General features: G+C 39.1%; 1 protein-coding gene across 1 annotated transcript in view; it reads left to right on the top strand.

Moving 5' to 3' along the window:
- RPRD1A (regulation of nuclear pre-mRNA domain containing 1A) overlaps positions 1-22,478 on the top strand; it is a 71,043-nt gene extending 48,565 nt beyond the window's left edge. The window contains exon 7 of the mRNA XM_050937790.1: positions 17,361-22,478. Coding sequence (XP_050793747.1) covers positions 17,361-17,510 — 150 coding nt within the window. The 3' untranslated portion in view covers positions 17,511-22,478. The remainder of the gene's footprint in view (positions 1-17,360) is intronic.
- The last annotated feature ends 399 nt before the right edge of the window (positions 22,479-22,877 follow it).

Genomic DNA, 22,877 nt, shown 5'->3' on the forward strand with positions numbered 1-22,877 from the left:
GTTGCCATATAGGGCCCCACCTTCACACACCATGTCTAGGCTGATCGTGTTGTCAAACAATTGATAATTCGCCATTCCATCCTTCAGGTCAGGTCAGTCCCTGTACTCTGTCTCTCAAAGGACAGATAATAGATTAAACAATATTCATTGGGTGTCACTTCTGAGAGACAGCCCCAAAGGCTAGGCATTCACTGAAGAATCCAAGACCTGGGGAGAGTTAGACACAGCCTCCAGGGCTGAAAATGAGTCCCTGTCTGCAGCTAATCCTACTAATCAGCTATTTGAGTTTTCTCCTTTGCTGTGGGGACTCCAGCATTGTCTGATACCATAGCAGTAGGTAAGACCCTAGTTGTGATACACATTTCTTTTTTGGAGGAATCAAAGTATCTCCTGAATGGGATCATCATGGACCTTCTGTCCTCCAAGGCAGAGGGTCCATGGAACGGAGGAGAGGCAGACTAATAAGGGTTGTATCACCCCAAAATAGATACTGTGCCCAAGTGTTCTGTCTCCTGTGGATATGAGGGTCTGTCTCTGGTAAACCTTAGCCATTCCTGAGTATTCTGCCAATGTGGGTGGGGTTTTCCTCAACGGAACTCCAGTTTTGTCTGCCTTATGTGAATCCAGGCCTCTAACAGAGTACTTCCCTGGAGCCACCTAGCCTGTGCCCTCCTTTTTCCCTGTGTATTGTTTGAATGTAGCAGTATCACCCCCAACTTCTTGCTTCTGTCTGTGTCCTATCTGCTTTTGGGCTGTCCAGATAATCCATCGCTATAACCTCTCCTCATTGTCATACTTGCTAATGACCCATAAGTAATTTATATGGGCTGGCAAGGTATGGCATGCTACTTTAACCCTGTATGGTGTAGGTGTGAGTGTTCACTTTAACATGTGGTGCAGTCTTCAGGATCCATATGACTTTCTAACTTATTGTAGTGCATAAGGTCCTTGATGTGAGACTAACAGTTTTGGCATGTGCTCAACTTGCACAAAGCTGCCTGTAGAGGAGAGAAAATGATAGCACAGTAGGGAAGGGAAACAGAACAATTAACTTTTGCAGGCAGTTCTTTAGCCATCTTTTCTCAACATGTCCAAAAGAAAGCACCATAGTATGCTCGTGTGCTACAAGCAGGGTTAGTGCTTCCCTGGGCTGATCAGTGTCTTGTACCTTCTAGTGAGAGGAAGGAGAAGTGAACGTGTTGTGTGAGGAGCAGAGGAGATCTTCCTCTGTATCCACTGCCACCTTATGCTAGTAGTGACAGCTCTCTAGCTGAACTGTGAATCCAGTGGGATCTTCATTGTTCAACCAGTGCTGGCCCTGGAAGAATGCTTCTGTACTTGGCTACTCAGGGCCAACTGGAATGTCCTCCAAAAACCCCCAGGAAAGTGTGTACCAGCCAGAGGGCTAGAAAGTGTTCTCTTGATGCATATGCATCACTTCTAATGACACTCACAGAAGGTATGTGAATGTGTTGGAAGCAGAATATATCCATAATATAGGCAGATGTGGAGTAAATTGCACCACAAATCTCTACCATGCACCTCTGATGACAGGAGGCATTTCAGTTATTCCATTCGTGGACAGAGTCTGCCTCATGGGGCTGGAGGGAGAAGGAAGAGGGTGGTGGTGGTTTGGCACATATTCTAGTCAGAACCCTTTCAAGTCATGCTGAAAAAAACCTGCTGCCAAAATAGCTGACACTGATTCGGGTTCTCTTTCCAGTCAGTGAGTAGGATCCAGAGTAACTGAACACACTCTGCAGCTGTTGGAATTTTTAACCTACATGTCCTCATTCACCAGCAGAGACATAGCTCTCTCTCCAACCCCTGAGAAATCATTCACATTGAGTTACAGAACAATTTTGATTATTTGAACTTCAGTTACATAGAACATTATAGAATGGAACAAGTCATATCCTTGAATCAAATTAAAAATTCCTTGTTGTTTAAAAACTGAATTGCCAAAATTATTTGTTCTTTTGACATTAGGATAATCATGGTATTGTATTTTAAAATTTGTGTTGCAGGCACTACTAGCCAAAAAGTACCGATATATAAAAATTAAAACATCTATCGTTAATATAAGCAAATGTGGATTAGGGACTATGCTGAGATTAGCAAAATCTTTTACTTAGTTCAAATCTGGATTATTTTCAATTATAAAATGCTGGAGCACAAAGGCAGGACAGAAAATCTGGTAATTGGCCATTTAAATTAATGTAAAAAGTAGCATTTAAATATAATTGTTTTTAAAATGATAACTTAAATGGTTAGATCAAAAGGTTCTTTACATGGGCTTGAAGCAATGTCTAAATCTGAGTAAGAGAAAGCCACTGAAGCTCAATTAGATCTTCTTGGTAAAAAGCAAGTCATTGCTGAAAAATAATTACAACAGCTGAGATGGACTTTTCTGAGGAAGAATCTGAATACTTATTGGATGCAAGTTACCCTTAAAATATTGCCAGTAAAAGGAAGCTCAGGCCTGGATCTACAACTTTTAAATAATTTACCCACAAGACAAATTCATAGTATTCCTCTAAATCTGTCATGACAAAACTACTCCTAATAATCTGTTGCAAAATGCTTTATTTGTTTATTGAAGTAGTCTGTCCATCTTTGCATAATGCGCTTTTCTAGTTCAATAATATGTTTTCTCTGTCCTTTTAATATTTCAGTGAACAGTCTGTTTTTGTAATATTCCATGCCACTGTTGTTGTTCATTGCAATATCTATTGCTCCCTCAAAACTAAACACACATTTATTTAAATTACAGTTTACTCTGAAAAGTAAATATGTAAAAATAGCACCTTCTTCTTTGAGTGATGGCCCCTATGTATTTTTCACATGTGGTATGCATGTGCGTCATGCACCTGAGTCTGGAAATTCTTCAAAGAAGTGTCCATTGACCTGCAAAGTCACAGTTGTAACTCCCCTCATGCTCCTGACCAAAGGCATAAAACGCAGGGTGGGTTGACGCTGCTCCAATTCCTCCTCTTCAGTGCCATAGCAGGAAGGTTGCATGGGCAAGCCATATCCTCCCAGAGGATTTCTAAGTGGGTTTCAGGGGTATCTTAGAATGTTACAAAATACCAAAAAATTACTCTTCCTGGGGGTATTACAGCTCACTTCATGCAAGCACAAGCTGCCTTTCCTCATCCCTATCAGGTGTACTGCTGCAGGGCAGCAACTTGGAATTCTGTCCACATGGGTGAGACACACTATGCTCTAGTCCAGGAGAAGTCAATTATTTTTTGTCAAGGTCCAAATTTCTTGGTCAAGGTATAGTCAAGGTCCAGACTGCAGATAAAATATTTTTTTAAAGAACAGTAACAATAATAAGTAAATAAAAAGATTTTGGGATCTGATCAAAAGTGTCTGGTGGTCTGGATTTGGCCAGTAGTCCACCTGTTGACTGTCCCCGCAAGTAGTGACTGCAGATACAGCTGTAGGAATGGCAGTACTATAAGCAACTCTGCTGCCACCTTCCTCACACCCTTCTCCAGTCACCCATGTGTGGAATACACATAGGGATCATCACTCAAAGAAGAAATGGAGCTTACGTACTGTAATTGGAGGTTCTTTAAGATGTGTGGGCCCTATCTGTATTCCACTACCCATCCTCCATCCCCTCTGCTTCATATCCTATTGGATTGCGGTAAGAGAAGGCAGTGGAGAGACGTTAACCGACACCACCTTTCATGCCATTGGTGAGGGGCATGAGGGGGAACTGCTGTGCATGTGTGGATCAACGGATGCTGCTTTGAAGAATTTCCGAACTCAGGTGCATGGCGTGCATGTGTGCCTATGTGTGGAATACAGGTAGGGACCACACATCTCAAATATCCTCTGTTACAGTAAGCAAGCTTCATTTTTTCACTCGCAGATCTGCACTGTGTGGGTATTCAGTCATATAGGTAACTTTAGTGACCAAGCAAGTTTTTACTTCTGATTTCTGTTATTCAGGCAGAGGTTCCTTCTTGTGTACCATCAACAGAATTGCTAAGTTTCAATTACAGGGCTAGTCAGTTATACCTGTGGAATCTCACAGTATACGAAAGTTGTACAGTTTTGTAGCCCTGGGTTAGCACAGGTGTCATTGAGGGCCTAATTTGGCCTGCCAAACATTTACAACTGAGGATTGTGTGTGAGGAGGAAAGAACCTGGCTTGACTTTCAAATCCCAGTTTCAATTTGTGGGGCTACCAGTTAGAAAAGTAATCTTTGAACTTGTAAACTGAGCACTTGTGAAATGGGAAATGTTGAGAGACCCTATGAGGTCACTTTTACAGCACTTTTTAGAATAAAATTGTGCATTATACTTGAGGTAGACTTTTATCAAAATCATAGTAGAATTACTTAATTTTGTGTCAAATGCTTCATGATATCTTTGTGCTCCGTATTGTAGGTGAAATCTTACCTTTCCCTGATGCAGTTGCACAAAAGGGTGAAAGGAAAGTGGCAAGTCACATATATAATACTAGAGCCCTGGCACAGGGTACATTACCTCAGGTAGGCTCAGAAGAATGTAGTGCTGAGCACATTTTATTGTTCCCTTGCAAAGCAGCAGCATACTTCCCCCCACCTAGTATGTCCTGTATGTTGCGGATTTCTTGCCATACCCTTGAGCCTGGACATGTCCTTTTGAAGCATCTGCTGGTGTAGAAGCCAGGCCTACCTGCTAGCACTTCCTTGAAAACCAAGTACGGGGTTCTGGCTTGCTGCTTTTGACGAAGATGGACAAAGAGACTTCCTGCACCACAGACAGACCAGGAGGAGACTAAATTATTTTTTTCTTTTTCAATTTTAAATTCTTTTCATGTGCATGAAAGATGTGGTATTGAGAGCCTGTAGATTGATCAACCTTACCTCACCACAGAACAGGAAAAGAAGACAAATCCAAAATTTTCTAGATTGCCCCACAAATGTGTGTCTAATCTGGTGAGCTCACCTCTAAGTAGCAGCGAATAACTGAGTCCCCATGCCTGTTCAGTTGCTGATTTCTCCCTTGAGACTTCCAAGTAGTGACACTCGTCAGAGATCATCAACTTCATTTAAATAGAGGCCAACTTAAAGCTATTGTTTGGTAATAACTTTCAGCTACTGGTATCATGGATTGAATATGAAACAAGTATTTAGATGGATATGGCTCTTTACTGTATTATCCATTTTGGGTATTTATATTGTCCCCATCACCATGGTATCTGAGTGCCCTACAGTCTTTTTAATGTATCCTCACAAATCCCTGTGAAGTAGGGATTTGTGAGGATAAATCATCCCCATTTTTCAGAGAGGGAACTGAGGCTCAGCGGGATTAAGGATACGTCTTCACTGGAGAGTTAGCCTGGGTGATCAACATCTAGGCTGGCCTAATCTGGATGCGAGCAACCACAGTGTAAAGCCCTGCCCAAGTTGCTGTGTGCTCACAAATACTATGCACCCCTGTGTATCTTGCTAAGACTTCTGGGGCATATTCCATGGTCTTTAGAGCTGTGGTAAGTTGATCTGCTCTTTGATTCTTTCCAAGTGAAGTGTGGGAGAACTTGTCTGTCTTTCTGGGTAGTTGGGGGAGTTGTAGGAAGGCATTGGAAGACTGTCAGCACTCCAGTGATTTAGTCTGAATCCTCACAGCATAGTGGGTGGATTATGAGCCTGAGTGAAAGTGGAACTCAAGCTCTAACCCCCACCCAGCCTTCCCAGTTAGCTTGGATTTAATGTGGGTGAGGAGTTTTGTGTGAGGATGGGTGGGGAGTTAGGGATAACATCTGAGTAAGAGCCTGGGCTAACTTTTCAGTGAAGAATCTATGAGATCTGCTTATCAAGAACATTTTTGTAATACTACATTTCACAAACACATTTCTTTTGTTTCCCTCTACTGCATAGTCACTTTTTTTAACATTCAGATACATGGCTTTTAGAAGGACTAAATAATTTTCCCTTACCATGGGCCTATTTTTTGGTCTTTGAAATGTCTATTGAAGTACACTTTTATGAACAACTGTGAAGAATCATAGCAATAAAAACACTGAACAATATCTAATTTGTTGTATTGCCATAATAGCCTGTTCTTCAAAGGCCAGATCATCCCTAAGGATGAGTGTAAATCAAAACCTACAAACAAAGAAACAACCAAATTCAACCACAGGAGATTCCAAAGCCTCTGATAAACTGGGAAGGTCAAAGTTATTGTAAAGACTTGTTAACAAGCTGAATGTAGCTGATCATCTATTATTGACAGAGAAACATTAAATTAGAACGCAATAGCAGCAGAGCCATTGTATATTGAACTACTCACATTTCCAGAGATATCCTTCATGTCATGTAGACAGTTCTACAGGTGTTGGGCTATATTCACTGCTGGCAATTTTTGAATTCATTGGAACTGCATCCGCTTACAGCTGCAGTGAATTTGTCATATTTATAACCAGTGTGTTTGTGTATCTGTTGTGCGCTTTAGTGACCATCCTCTGCTCTCTTGCACCAAACTTTGACCAACAACATTTTTGTAGATGAAAGAGTTAAACATTCCAATATTGAAAAATAGCACTATTTTAAAAATGATCACTGTACCCTCTTTAATATAGCTGGAAGCCACAATAGGATGTGCCTGAGTAGGCCATTATTGCCTAGTTCAGGTGTGTTTTGGGGAAAATAGTTGGGAGGAAAAGTTATAAACACACTTTCTCTGCTATTTTGAATATATTTTCATTTTTTCTACCTTCTGTTCTCTTTTTAAAGTTCCCTATACTGTTTATATCCCTAAAGCTGAACTTCCATCAGTAGGTTATGGTTCAGCAGCCACTTTTATCCCATCTTATACTGTAAAAACAAAATTCAGTCTATTGAACAGCTCCCAGTTTAGTGGTTCCAACAGGAAGTGAGTCTAAAGTGGCCAGATATGCGCAAACTGCTTCTGTAAGGTCAGTTTGACACTTCGGGGCAATTGTGATGTGATCCTCCAGTGCCCTGCCCTCCCCATTCCCTCTAGCTGCCTGTCTTTACCCTCACCATCTACAGCTCTCTTATATTTGATTTTAACATTAAGGATAGTGTTTTTATTTTTCAAGGAGGGGAACAATGCACAGTTGGGAGTTAGGCACAAATCCTGCCTTGATAGCTGTGAAACTGGTGCAGTGACTGCAGAGATCCATATGAGAGACATGAAGCCCATGCATTGAGCATAGCTCCTTCTTAGTAGCATATATGTGGAAGGGGGGGGGGGAAGGGGGAGAGGAGGGAGCAGACTCAAGGCCTGGTTTAGCCAGGGGATCTGTCGCTGTTGTGTAGTATCTCCCTTTCTTCCCACCTTTCTCTCATACTCCCAGCGCAGAGCCTACTTCAGTCAGTGGGATAGGGAAGCCTCTTTGGAAGAGCTCTGCAGCTGCTGTGTGGCCTGATGAAAGGCTCCCTTCCCTCCTCTTAGACAACTGTATTTGTTCCTCGATGCATGTGTGAGATGTCATCAAAATGGTTCATCTAGCTAGTCAGAATATGGCTTTGGACAGTGCCACTAGCCAAACTCTAATTTAAGTTTTAAAAAGCTGAAGAATCAGTTACATCAGAGTCCCTAAGGGCACTTATTTTGTTCCTGAAAGGGGAAATAGGATAGCAATAATCAGATTTAACGTAGGTCAAACCCTATTTGCTTTGCACACAGAAATAGATTAATTAGTTAAATCATTTATAGCTTGGACCCTATCAAATTCACGGTCCATTTTGGTCAATTTCATAGTCACAAGATTTTAAAAATAATAAGTTTCATGGTTTCAGCTATTTAAATCAGAAATTTCATGGTGTTGTAATTGTAGGCATCCTGACCTAAGAAGGAGTTGTGTGAGGATGGGGGTCACAAGGTTATTGTAGGGTGAAGGGTTGAGATACTGTTACCCTTGTGTGCTGCCTTCAGAGCTGGACAGCTGGAGAGCGCTGGTTGCTGGCTGGGAGCCCAGCTCTGAAGGCAGAGCTGCTGCCTGCAGAGCTGGGCCCTCAGTCAGCAGTTCTGACTGATCGTTCTGGCTGCCCAGCTCTGAAGGCAGCAGCACAGAAGTAAGGGTGGCATGGTATGGTATTGCCATTCTTACTTCTGCGCTGCTGCTGGAGGGGTGCTGCCTTCATAGCTAGGCACCCAGCCAACAGGAGCCACCCTCCAGCTGCCCAGCTCTGAAAGCAGCGCAGAAGTAAGGGTGGCAATACCACAACCCCTCGAAAATAACCTTGCAACCCCCCTGCAACTCCCTTTTGGGTCAGCAGTCCCAATTTGAGAAACATTGGTCTCCCCCATGAAATCTGTATAATATAGGGTATAAGCACCCAATAGTCCAGATTTCACAGGGGCAGACCAGATTTCACGGTCCGGGATGCGTTTTTCATGGCTGTGCATTTGGTAGGACCTATTTGTAGCCTGATTTTTAGAGATGGTCAGCACCCATATCTACCACTGATGTAAACAGGATTGTGGATGCACATCATCGTTGAAAACCAGGGTGTAATGAACTCTTCTGTCTTGCTATCCCCTCACCTAAAACGGAGATATATCAACCTACTCATCAATGAAGTCATTATTGTTAGGTAATGTGTGTAATCATGAGACTGGAAGGGACCTCGAGAGGTCATTTAGTCGAGTCCCCTGCACTTATGGCAGGACTAAGTATTATCTAGACCATTCCTGACAGGTGTTTGTCTAACCTGTTCTTAAAAATCTCCAATGATGGGGATTCCACAACCTCCCTTGGCAATTTATTCCAGTGCTTAACCACCCTGACAGTTAGGATTTTTTTCCTAAATCTCCCTTGCTATAATTTAAGCCCATTGCTTCTTGTCCTATCCTCAGAGGTTAAGATAAAAACAATTTTCCTCCATCCTTGTAACAACATTTTACATACTTGAAAACTGTTATCATGTCCTCCACCTCAGTCTTCTCTTTTCCAGATTGAAAAAATTGGGTTTGTTTAATCTTCCCTCATAGGTCATGTTTTCTTGACCTTTAGTCATTTTTGTTGCTCTTCTCTGGACTCTCCAATTTGTCCACATCGTTCCTGAAATGTGACGCCCAGAACTGGACACAATACTCCACTTGAGGCCTAATCAGCATAGAGTAGAGCGGAAGAATTACTTCTTGTGTTTTGCTTACAGCACTCCTGCTAATACATCACAGAATGATGTTTGCTTTTTTTGCAACAGCATTACACTGTTGACTCATATTTAGCTTGTGGTCCACTGTGACCCCCAAATTCCTTTCTGAAGTACTCCTTCCTAGGCAGTCATTTCCCATTTTGTATGTTCAACTTATTGTTCCTTCTTAAATGGAGTACTTTGGATTTTTTCTTATTGAATTTCATCCTATTTACTTCAGACTGTTTCTCCAGTTTTTCCAGATCATTTTGAATTTTAATACTGTCCTCCAAAGCACTTGCCACCCCTCCCAGCTTGGTATTGTCTGCAAACTTTATAAGTGTACTCGCTATGCCATTATCTAAATCAGTGATGAAGATATTGAACAGAACCAGACCCAGAACTGATCCCTGCGGGACCCCGCTCATTATATCCTTCCAGCATGACTGTGAACCACTGATAACTGCTCTCTGGAAACGATTTTCCAACCAGTTTTGCACCCACCTTATAGTAGCTCCATCTAGGTTGCATTTCCTTAGTTTGTTTATGAGAAGGTCTTGCTAGACAGTATCAAAAGCTTTACTTAAGTCAAAATATACCACGTCTACCTCTTCTCCCCTGTCCACAAGGTTTGGTACCCTATCAGGTTTGTTTGACACGATTTGTTCTTGACAAATCCATGCTGACTGTTACTTATCACCTTATTCTTTTCTAGATGTTTGCAAATTGATTGCTTAATTATTTTGCTCCATTATCTTTCTGGGTACAGAAGTTAAGCTGACTGGTCTGTAATTCCTTGTGTTGTCCTTATTTACCTTTTTATAGATTGGCACTATATTTGCCCTTTTCCAGTCTTCTGGAGTACTGTAAGTGGTAACATTTACCAGAATGCATACACACAATCCTTTAGTAGCTGGGGGTCTGGTGGATCCCAGGCTGTGGTCTATTTTGAGATCTTTTTCTTGAAACTTTTTTTGATATATTTTTGCATAGACATCAGCACAGACAGCTGGCTCTGTTTTACCTGGAGTAAGGGGTTAGTGATGACACAGAGATTTCCCACACAGACTTTTGTACATACAATGAATTGGTTTAATTGAAGGAAGCCCTAACAGACTCTCTCACTGAATCTTCCCAGAATTCTCTGGCTGTCATTGTGCACAGTAGTTCATGGTGGATAGGAATTATTTATGATTTAGAGAAAGAGGAGTGGGAGGGAGCAAAAATTTGTTTTGAGAGGCCTGTCCAAAACTGATAAAATGAGCTCTGCATTGACATCAGCATGGCTACCTGTAGGCAAACAGGATTGTGCATATCCATAGCAGAGAGCTAAGGAGAAATTTATACCCTTTTAGGAGGTATTTTAATTAGTTACATTTATTTCAACCTAAAATATCCCACTCTTGAGTCAGAAGGATATTGTTGAATCAGACAGTCCACCTCCTTTCTTCACCTCTTCCTCTGTTGTCCACAGGTTAATTTAAATGGGAGAAAATAAAATTGGTACTTCATAAATTAGGCTTCTTGGGTACTAAGGGATAAATTCCCTGACTAGTGACCTTAATTGCTTCTTCAGTTCTTTTTTTTTTTCTTTTCTTCACAATAGTGAATGTTGTTCGAGCAATATATAGTTTCTTACTTTCAAATATGCTACAGTTGTCTCTGCTAAATGCTCAATTTAAGTCCTGGAGCTAATTTTTACACTTGGACACACAAGCATAACATTGCTTAAGTCAGAGTTATGTGCATGGATCTCAGGGTAGAATTCAGTGCTTCATGAGAACCTGCAGGAAACACCTTTTGAAATGAAGTATATATGTCCAACAGGTGCAATTTTAAAGTTCAGCTAATAGATACAGCAAAGAGTCCTGTGGCACCTTATAGACTAACAGACGTATTGGAGCATGAGCTGTCGTGGGTGCATCCACCCACGGAAGCTCATGCTCCAATACGTCTGTTAGTCTATAAGGTGCCACAGGACTCTTTGCTGCTTTTACAGATCCAGACTAACAGGGCTACCCCTCTGATACTAATTGATACAGTAAATATTTGTGCCTGTATTTCATGCAATTATTCTTAAACAAGTTTGTGAAAACCTGCTTTTCTAAAGGAGAAGAACAAATTCATCATTTTGAATATCAAATCTACTTTCAAGCTGGCCCACTTTAGCTTTCAGAAATTCATTTTCTTTGAATGGCTCCATTGTCAGTAGGTCACAGATTTGGGAAGCTGTCTCTATGCTGCAGGCAATTTCCTTTTCATTGCTCTCAATTCCAAAGTTTGCTGACCTTCAGTGGTTGTACCTGTCTCTTACTGTACAGTGCATCGGCGTTAATACTCTGTTCCAGCCCATTTACTCAGTACTGTTCTTCCATGACTAATCCTGTGTTAACTATGATGTTTCAGAACTTCCCAGTGGTTTTGACGGGGGATCAAGGCTTGAATATTTAGTGAAATTAAAAGCATCTGTTGGGAACCTGTCATTCTGGGATATGGGATTATATTTATGGCCAAATTCTTAACTAGCATAATCTCTTCAAAATACAGATAACAGAACTATAGGAAAAGAGACACAATTCAGTCACAACCAGGAGATTACTTATGACCTATTCTAGTGCCACTGGTCACATGACTGTGCCAGTGGGCAGGGGAGACCGTGCTGAGAAGGAACTGTTATCTGGGAGGAGAACTGGATCTAGTTGGGCAAAGAGTGGGACAAAGAGCTGAGGGAGGGAGCCACTGAAATTGGACAAGGAGCCTGGGAGTGAGGTTGGAACTGGGAGCCAGTGGAGAAGGGAATGACTGGAGGCCAGGCTAAGAGAAAAGTAAAAATTGGATGAGGAGATGGGAAGTGAGGAATTGGGGCTGGTTGACAAAGAGACTGAGGACAAGGAGCTAGTGGTAGGGGAAAGTGGAAATGACGGGACGAGGAGACTGGGACTGGGAGTTGGGTGGACATGGACTGGGACAATGGGGTGTTTGGAGGGATGAGACCAGGACTTGCTGGGTAAGACGACTGGGTTTGGGATACGTAAGCATGAGGTGTGGAAAATTGGGCTGGCTAGGTAAAGAAAATGGGTCTGGGACCAGGAGCGAAGGGTATGAAAGAGACAGGAGTGAGACAAGGATGGATTGGAGGGGATGGGGCAGAAGAGGTTACGTTTGGAGGAAATGAGCAGAAGAGTCTGCTCCCATTAGGGCACAGTCCTCTCCAAAGCCTGGAATGGAACCCCCAGTTCCTGAGTCTCACTATTCCTCTGCTGTCAGCAAATATCTGTGAAACCTACTGGTAAAGTGTCTCATCTCCTTCTAGTGCTGCTCCACACAGTGGATGGCAACCTACTATTGCTGTCAGTCACTCTTTAGTTCCAGTGGCAGAGGTCTGTGTACTGGATCTAATGTTTCCTTCAAGCCTGCATAAAGCCTACTTTAAAAGAACATAATTAAGGTTGCAATGTCAAGCACTCAAAAGTTAGGAAATGTCAGAATTAAGGTTGCCTACGCAACCTTAATTTACCCCCATACTTGTTCATGTGCATTATAATATCGTCATTAATTACATGATCACATATTTTTCCCTTGGATTCTCGTATCTCTCAATGTTTTTCCTGGCATTTCCTAACTTTTTAGTTCTGGACTTTTCAAGCTTAATAAGATTCTTTTAACATACAGTAGAACCTCAAAGTCATCAGCAGCATCAATACGCTACCAATAGAGAACCTCAGAGAGGTTGTTTGTACCTCTGAAATGTTTGTAACTTGAACAAAAAGTTATGGCTGTTCTTTCAAAAGTTTGCAACTGAACATTGACTTAATACAGCTTTGAAACTGTACTATGCAGAAGAAGAATGCTGCTTTCCCTTTTTATTAGTAGTTTACGTTTAACACAGTACTGTACTGTATTTGCTTTTTCTTTTCTTTTCTTTTTTTTGTCTCTGCTGCTGTCTGATTGAGAACTTCCAGTTCCATGAGGTGTGTGGTTCACTGGTCCCTTTGTAACGGTGTTGTTTGTAACTCTGAGGTTTCACTGTACTTTTTTTGTCTGTAGTTGTTTGTATACAACTTTCTAAAAATACCAAAACTCAGTTTAATGCCCTAAATTTTCGGGTACTTCAAGAATTGATTTATGTTAAGTGCTGGAAAGCAGGCTGATCTTGACTCTTGTCAAATTTCAGACACATTGATTTTTCTGATGGCTGGTTAGGGTAATCTCACTCCTCTAACCCTGAAGTCTCCCCTTTCTAATAATAAAATTGCAGTAGGAGAGGGTGAAGAGTTCTGTTTCAGTTGGGATGCAATCCATAAATAAATGTTTTGTTTCCTTTCTGAAGGTGGAAGGCTATACCGCAAGTGTCCAACCCTTGTTGGCCTTCATAAGAATCTTTGAAACCAAGAAGGGATCCAAACGCTTTCAATATTGACATCACTAATGGATATCTATCTTGGACTTTGTAATTAGTGGTGTATAAGATGAAATACTCCCTAAATGTGGCTTTTAGGTAAAAGTTAAGGATTTTTTTTAAGTACGGTTTAACAGAGGCACTCAGGGTTATGTGATTTGTGCAGTGTTTCTAAGCTCAGTGACAGTGTCAGGAATAAAGCCCAGAAGTCCTGACTTACCTGATCTTGCTTTATCCATTAGACAACACTAAAATGAATATCCTGACATAAATATAACGTATATGTAAGTGTACATACCATTAGGTTCTATGATAAAATAGCAAATGATTGTGTTTATATAGTAGTAGTAGTAGTAGTTTATTCTGCAGGTTTAATATGCCCTAGTAGTTAATTCTGGGGAAGTTTTGTGGTCTGTGTTACACAGGAGGTCAGACTAGATGATCACAATGGTTCTTTCTGGGCTTGGAATCTATGAATATCACTCTGATAGCACTCCAGGGATATGTATGTACCATTATGTAATATGTACTATGATAAAATAGCAAATCATTGTATACATGTTTAATAATAGTTTATTTTTCATGTTTATTATCAATCTTACAGCACTCCAGGGGTGCTTAGATGACTGCAGTTGTGCAGAAACATTCAGAGTACAGAGGCCAAGATGTTCAGAAGTGATTAGTGAATTTGAATATCTCAATTTTGATTTCCCAACTGGAAACACCTTCATAGGGGTTGTTTTTCTAGAAACTGCTGAACATGTATGCTCTGAAAATTGGCCTCCACCCCAATTTGGGCACCCAAAATCACTATGAAAATTTGGACAAATTCAGAAGTTTAGTTGACTGTGTTAGGGAAATACATGAAAAATTAGGTAATTGGATTCCACGATATTTATTGCTTCATAAAATCTGTTCTGTGTAATGGAAATTCTAGTCCTACATGAGGTTTATAATGGAAAAAAGCTTTTGTTAAATATTCCTGAGATGGATGTTAATATGGGAATGCTTTGTTACAAGCGGAAGGGAATTTTAGTGTTGTCAAGCAATTCTTTCCTGCTTTCGGGAGCAATTTGGAATTAGGCTTTATCCAATGCTAAGCCCATTAGTTCTCTTTAAGGAAAGATTACCATTAATATTGGCTAGGTGGTGTTAGGCTTTTTGCCAATTTTTAGCTCCTTTGGACAGTTTGGTTTTGCATAGGATTCCATTGAACTCTCCTGCATTGTTTTATATCATTTTTATATCATTACTGAAGCCAAATCTACTGGCTTCAAGCTTTCTGTCAGCTCCTTAGAATCTGGTACCTTAGGGTTGGACCTCTAGCCATTTGTGTTCCGAAACTAGTGAACCTAATGCAATGAAATGTTATACATATTGCCAAATTATTTGCCTTTGTGAACCATAATCCTTATTCTTTCCTTTAATTGGATGTTTCTGCCACCTACATCACCAAAGAGTTCTCAAGCGTGTGTTCATGCATACTGGATTAGAAACAAATGGAGATGAGAGCATAAGATTATTATCAGATGTTTAGATTTTAAGATCTTTGTGGCAAAGGACCATGTCTTTGTATCTATGTGTGTACAGAGTCAGTCCAATATGGACACTACTGTAACATAAAATATTAAACAGTACATTGTATTGCTGTAGTGTCCAAAGGACCCAGTCAGGATTACATTTTCCACTTCCAGAGCCTCTTCCCAACAAAGGTGATCTGGACAAATATGACCACTGTCTTTTTTTCCCCCTTTCAGCAAATGATATGCAATTCTATAGAGCTTTCTTATAATTCATATAATAGAAACATAGTAATGTGAATACAGCTTTATTCTGTATAGAGTCAGCAAATGTTTGAAGCTCTGTTTCCTAGCTGTAGATCATGTATTATTTGTTCTGCATTTAGTACCTCATGGGACTCTGATTGAACTGCTAATGATCACTTTTGCTTTGATGACATTAAGAACTATGTTTGTTTTCTGACCCTCTTGGGTTACATGAATCTCACATTGCCTGATACGTCATTTTGGATGGTCTGTGACTGTGTGTCAATTAATATAAACAAAACAAAGGATTTGCTGATTGGGGCCGAAGGCCAGTATTTCATCTCCGTGTCTCATTATATTGAGGTTAACTCCTCGCACCTATGTGTTTAACTTCTAATTAGGAACTTGGGATTTCTCTTTGGCACCAGTTTACTTGCCACCCATATTGGTGTATTAACAAGGTCATGTTATTACCAGTGGTTTAAACTCTCTAAAATCTGGAGATCTTGGATTTGGTCAGTAGCAAAAATCTAGGTCCGTGTGACTGGACTGATGGTCTTTGGATCAGACTTCTTTATTCGTCCATCTCCTGTTTAGGTACTATTCAAAATACAGAGATGTGTTTAAATTTATTTTCCATACCTTGTAAATGTCATGATCAGTGTCCTGTGTGGACATGTATATGGTGTATATAAACTTTGCTCCTAGCTGGCAGTTGCAACTACAGTCTCTGCACTAGTGACTCATGGCACTTTTAAAGCTTATCTGCAAATGTTTCCCACCCTGCTAGATATTTTAGAAATTGTATATTACTGTGTGCTGTTTTAAAGCGTTAAATATATGCCTTGTATAGCATCTTGCTTCATGTGAAGAGACCTCACAAATCAGTAAATAATTGTATGAATTACAAATGGTTAACCTATATTCAGGTACAGAGTCAAAATCTAATTACTTTATTCAAAACATTCTGAGGCACTCAGATACCTCAGTGATGAGTGCTGTTCTAAATACATATCAATAAACAATTGCATAGGTAAGGTGAGTACCGTTTGGCCTTTATTGTTAACAACTCTTTATCTTGTGGATATGTGCTTAATATAATAATGGAAGATACACTTATGGTATTACAAATTACTTTGAAAGTAATCCTTGTAATGGAGTGATTAGAGAAATGTCTCAAATAATTATGCCTATCTGTACAGAAGTCGGATGTCATTTTTAGTGTAATTGGACAATTATATGTACTTAATATATATGCAGTACAGATGCTTTTAATGTATACATTTGGTTATACTTCAAAACACTGAATTCTAAACATTTTACCTACCTGCTGTAAAAAGTGTTATCAAAATGATAGTCTAGGAATATGCAGCAGTCATTAGCTGCAGTTTCCAGTGTTTTCATGTAAGAGCTGTATAGTGTTTAGAGCACAGCAGGGAGCAGGAAAGATAGGTTCTACTTCTTGCTCTGCTCTAATTCCCAGTGGCATGTTGGACAAATCATTCAACTTCCCTGTACCTCAATCTAACCATTTTTTACATTTGGCCAATCCCGCTTGGCATTTCTCGTGCTTTAATTGAGAGGAATTGAGCGGCTGCAGCTCTCTTGCTAGTGTAAATGACAAGTAACTTTCTGGATGTCAGTAGAGTTAGGGAGCAAGTGAGAAGAAAATCAGTCACAAGTTGCTTTAATACCATGTCTCAGAATAATCCCATACTATTAGTCACATGTAGACATTTCTACAACTGTATTATCTAAGACTGGCATCCTTCTTGTTTAGGACAGGACAAAGAAAAAGCCCCAAAAACCAAAATGTACAGTGACCTAAATCGATCTCTTGAGCAGTATTGTGATTCCTGAGCTATCTGACAATCAAACACTGGTTCCAGCAAGTGATGAACTCTACTTGGAAAATATCTGGTTGTCTAACTCCTCATCTATAAAAACATATTTAATTACCTCTCTTGCTTCAGGGAGTCTTTATCAAGGAAATGTCAGTTAAACACTATGGAAGAGATTTTGAAAATCCCACCATGAAAGCAGCAGTGACTGAAAAATAATCTAACGTCAACTACTTTTGCATTACAGGAATACAAGCGCAAGTTAGCCAGAGTATCCCAGGTGCGAAAAGAACTCAGGTCACGCATCCAGAACCTTCCTGATCTGTCTCGACTTCCCAATGTCACAGGCAGTCATGTGCACCTACCATTTGCTGGAGACATCTACAGTGATGATTGATTATAAGATCCTCTATTTCTATAGCCTCTGCTCTTCTGTGGAGTGAGGGGTAGGTCAGACTGATTGATAGTCCTGTAGTATTATTTTTGTACATTGTTGGAGAGTGGCGGTAAAAAAAAAAATAGCTCCAAATAATTTATAAGAATTGTTTAAAATATTGGTTTGTTTACTGTTTTATTGGCAAGTGAACATATAGGTACATTTATAGAAGGTGGCACTGTATATTATTACGTTAAAGAATGAGTAATTATCTTAAAATATTCTTATCTTTTGTACAGATTTTGATCAGGTGCCCTGTAAGAAACTGATCAGTTTTCACTTTATTTTTTTTTTGCACCCTCTACTCAGTGTAGTTCACTGTATAATCAAAGTATACATTTAAGTTGCCACATTTCAATGGCTAGTGAGGTAATGGAACATTATGGAAATCACAATCTGCTGTTTATAAGAAGACTACTACAATTTATTTTTATGTGGAGAGTGATGTTACTGGTTATTTATTGTTAATTTACTCACCCCCAAATAAAACTACTGCTTTATTTTAAAGTAAATGTCATTAACCAGCTTTGAAAGTGGAAAATATAAATCATGTTAAATTGAACATCTTAAGTGACTCAAAATTGTGCATAATTTTAATATTTAAAAGTACACATTATAAATACTGAATAAAAACTACACATATTAATTAGTACAATAGAAATGCTTTTTTGCTGACAACTTGGTTTGTAAATTGAAGGCCCACTTCTTTGTACAATAACCGCTTTCTGCCACATCTGTCTCTATTAACAACTCTGATCCCAGAAATGGTTAGTCATTCCACAGCTTTAACTATAGTATACAGTGGTTACTCAGGACCATACCTATTTTTGAATGGCCATTATTAAAATTTGAATGTACTCAAGTACCGTTTTACTTATACAGCATGATGATACCACAAGTAGAATTTTGTTGTCTGCGGAAACTTTGGGTCAAAGCATCCTCTCCTATGGAGAAGGAAACCTGTCTAAAGAGGCAAATGAGCACCACAGGTCCCCTGTCTTTAAGCCTCCCAGTAAACATCTTCTAGATCTTGGTCTCCTTTTCTTACAAGGAGGGGACTTTCTCCCAAAAAATCTAGACCACTATGTGTATTAAACTGCAGAAAAATGTTGCTGAACATGTTTAAAAACAAACTCTATCACTGTATAAATGTGATATTTGTATATGAGTAACTAAACTTATGAAAATAAAGTTGTTTACCTCTTGCCTTTTAAAAACACTACGAGGCAGATGTTTAAGGGTATTTAGGAGCCTCAAGATGCAGCTAGATGCCTAGTGGGATTTTCAAAAGTGCCTTACTTGCCATTAATAGGAGTTAAACACTTAGGTGCTTTTGAAAATCCCACTAAGCTCCTAGCTGCATCCATAGGCCCCTAAATACCCTTGAACATCTGATCTCAAGTTTTTGAGTTTGTTTTACCATGTGAGACTTTATTAAGTGTTCTAGCAAGAGATTTGCCTAGAGAAGCTCTTTCATTGTAAACATTCATAGCAATATTAACAAATATCCACCTTTACTCATACTTGTCATGCACACTAAAACGTTTTATGTCAGTGTAAGCATAAATAAAGTTTACAGCCAATTAACACAGTACCGCTCCCCCCCCCCCCCCATTACATACTTTAAAACAGTAGTTTTTAAAATAAAATAGACTGAGATGACTCAGTATAGTCCTGGAGTGAAATCCTGGCCCTACTGAAGTCTGTGAAAGTTTTGCCATTTACTTCAGTAGGTCCAGGCCCTGGAATACTTGTTAACTATCAGCAGGATATAACAGCCTTTTTTAAAAAAATTCATATTTGGACACAAGCACATAGAGTCAGACTTTCCTCTTTTACAAAAAGTACCGCAAATGGGCTGTAGTTAGATGGAAAAATGTATGGAGTGAAATTACAGGGTTTTGCACAGCATCATTACTTCAGAATAGGGTTTGGCGGCCCACAGAGGGTCTCAGATAGTTTGGCCTTTCACCCATGGATTTCTCTGTACATCTGAAGGTAACAAAGAAGTTGGGTATTTACAAAGAGGGCCAGACTCGACGTGATATTTCCTGGGACTGTTCCTATCCTCCCTAACAACATACCGTCTAGACTGCTGCTGGCGCAGCCTCTCAACCCACACCTGGTCCCAAAACACTCCAAGTCCCTCTCAGGTTTACTTGCATGAAGAAGGAACCTCCGGTAATTAAATGTGACAGGATCAACATTCATTTTTGCACGCTTTACCCCATAATTTGCAAGAAGACAATACTATGCAGAGTTGTTTTCATTGGGAATTTCCCACCCAAAAACCAGATTAAGGGGTGGGAAGATGCTTGATGGTCTGAGCTCACCAGCTGTCAACAGATTTATAGCCATTTGAGTGGGCTTTCTATCTTTTTATCATTCCACAGTGAAAAAACCGAGTGGGAAGGATATGGACCATAATTAGAACAAAGTAAACTAGCTATGTTTTCTTAAGCAGAGTCAGGTATATAAAAAATATCTATAGTCATCTTTTCAAAAGTTGAAGACTATTTGAAAATTTAGACCTAGATTAAGACTTTCATGGTTTAAATGTGTTCTAATCCATTAAAAATGTAGCTGTATAAATGTGTATGTACACACACATTATTGCTGGAAAGAAGAACTCTCCTTTTGTAAAGCATAGTACAGAATATCTTATAAATTAAAACCAAAAATCAAATCAGTTATTTCATGAATCATAAATGCACAGAACAAATCAGTAGTCTCAATCCGTTCCAAAGCAGGGGGACAGCTGCTGCCATTGAAGTCACTAGGTGTAGAGGTCTACTGGTGTAGAGTTCATTGTAAGGTCAGAGCCTGGATTTTTAAAATATTTTGTTGTAAAAAGTTTAAACATTCATTCCTTCTCCACCTGCCTGATTCAGAAAAAGGGCAGAAATCAATGTGTAAAAGTCAAGGAAAATTGGCATTCAGCTCCTCAAGGACAGAGAGAAAGGTAGACACTGACTTCACTCTCTTATTCTCTTCTTAAGTTTTAGTAATGTTGTGTATCTATAGATGTATATTTAGAAGTAGTTAAAGACAAGATTTAGGAAAAATATATTGAAAAAAATCAGACTTTTCCTTGAGATGAACATTAATTTTGATATAATTTTAAAGTGTAAGTTTGAGAACTATACTTTTCCTTGGATAAAATTTGCTCTATCTCACTGTTAATGTTTTTACCTCAGAGGAACTTTTACTTCTGCAGTGTGCTTTGTTTGTTTGGGCTTTTAATAGCTACTCAAAATTAGTTTGAAAACAAATTTGTTTGTCACTAAAAGTATCTCATGGTAGTGGATGAATGGTGCCCCAACTGTCTGTTTTCTATGGAAGTGACATCACAGTATCAATGAATTTGAAGGTTTAATACTGTAACACGATTCACTGGAGGACACATACTATACAGTAAGACACAACAGCAACCCCATAGGGTTGGCAGGTATCCTTAAGTTGTCAGGTACCAAAATGTAGCATATATACCTGTGCACAGGATTGTTCCCAGGTAGATAAAATGAGGTGGTGTAACCTAATCTGGATAAAGTTGTATTTGGGTAATGTGACACAACTGCACTGAAATCCAAATCATCTGCCCAAAGAGAGGTGGATACTAGATGCAAATTTTTTTAGCTCAACAAATGTTACACCTTGAAGCGGTTTCTAATAATAAAAAATTAGATCCTTCAGGTGAGAGAGAGACATTTATTTACTGAGCTATATTCTATAGTTATCAGTTTTTAGTGAAAAAGCATGGACATAATCCTGCAGCCCTTATCATATGAATAATACCTACTTGCAGATAATTTTGCTGGTCTCATGAAGTAATGACTTTGAAGATAAAGCCATATAGCTGTAAAACTTTATAAAAAATATCTGTCTAAAAATGCCTATTCTCCATGTTTTTGTGATCTTACAAACAAATTTAAGATTCTTGGTTACAGAAGAATTGTAACTGTTGAAAAAGATAAATTGCCTCCTCTGTAGAAAGTTAATTTCTAGATTTCAGTAACATTAGCTTGTCTGTTTTACATTCACCTTCAACCTTTCGTATAGTAAACCAGTCAATCTTTCACGATTCCCCCTCCCACCCAACACAATGAAAACTACATGCTTTAAAATCTAGAAGTCAGTGGTAAAACACCCATGAATTTCAGTGTCTGCAAATGTGTCCTCTAGTGATCACCAAAATTCACCCTTCCATAGAGGGCCATCAAAAAGCCTATGCACCACGTGGAGGACTTAAATGAATATAGCTCATGCATAGGCCTTTTTCTGGCCCTCTGCCTGTAGGTAAAATTAAACTTGTAGTACATATGGTAATAGAAAGTTATAGAGTTATTGTTGAAAGATTAGTGAATCAGCTGCAATGGTACTATTTTTAATGGGCTGGTTTTCTATTAATACAAACACTTGGGATTAATTCTTGCTTACTTTTCTCATACCGCTATTCCCACTATTTGTGTGAATAAAGCAGTTAGGATCTGGCTGTCAGCAATACACTCTTAAAGAATCAACTTAAAAATCTTAATAGGAATATTGATTATCTTTTTTTAAAATGGATGACCATTCTGTCTTTGAACCTGTCTCAGTGTGTTAAATTATCTTAATAGGTCAGCGTTTCCATCTTACTATTTAGAAGTTGAATTCTGATTTAATCTTTACCACATTAAAAAGTATCCTAGTAAGCATGATCCATTTTTTGTGGGAATTTTCAAAAATGCAATAACAGCACTTTGTAACTTGTTTGCAACAGAAATTTACTCATTTGTTGAAAGCTGACAAGATGTTTGAAATGTAAAAATGTTTTTCATTATTGTGCACTGCTCACAGAATGTGTAATTCTTGTGTAATTTGTCCTCTAAATAACACCTCAATGTATAATGTTTTCATATTTAAAATAATAAAATGTAAAAACATCGGAAATCAATATTGTTTAATGCTTATATGCCCAACCTATGTTCTCTGAAATGTCTATACATAGCCTCCATATATTGTTCTGAGTAACCCGAAACCATGCCACCATTTTGACTGCAGCTAGTTTATACTAATTTTAATGATTACATTACTCTTTCTCAGTTGAATGAAATGGCACTTTTAAATGAAGGGTGGAATTTGTTCTAAAGGAAAAATATATAGTTTTGTGGTGAGTGCCTCTAAAAACTGTTTAAAACTAAAGAAGTTATCAATTGAAGCGACAAAAGAATCCATTATAAAAAGAAAAATCCATGACAGTGATTACACTTAGTGTCTTCTATTTTGAAAGATTTACCAGTTTGAGAGATTCCCTGTACTTAAAATGGGGACCATAATTGCTGAAACTGG

This window comes from Gopherus flavomarginatus, chromosome 2, assembly GCF_025201925.1.
Source record: "Gopherus flavomarginatus isolate rGopFla2 chromosome 2, rGopFla2.mat.asm, whole genome shotgun sequence".
Taxonomy (NCBI): domain Eukaryota; kingdom Metazoa; phylum Chordata; order Testudines; family Testudinidae; genus Gopherus; species Gopherus flavomarginatus.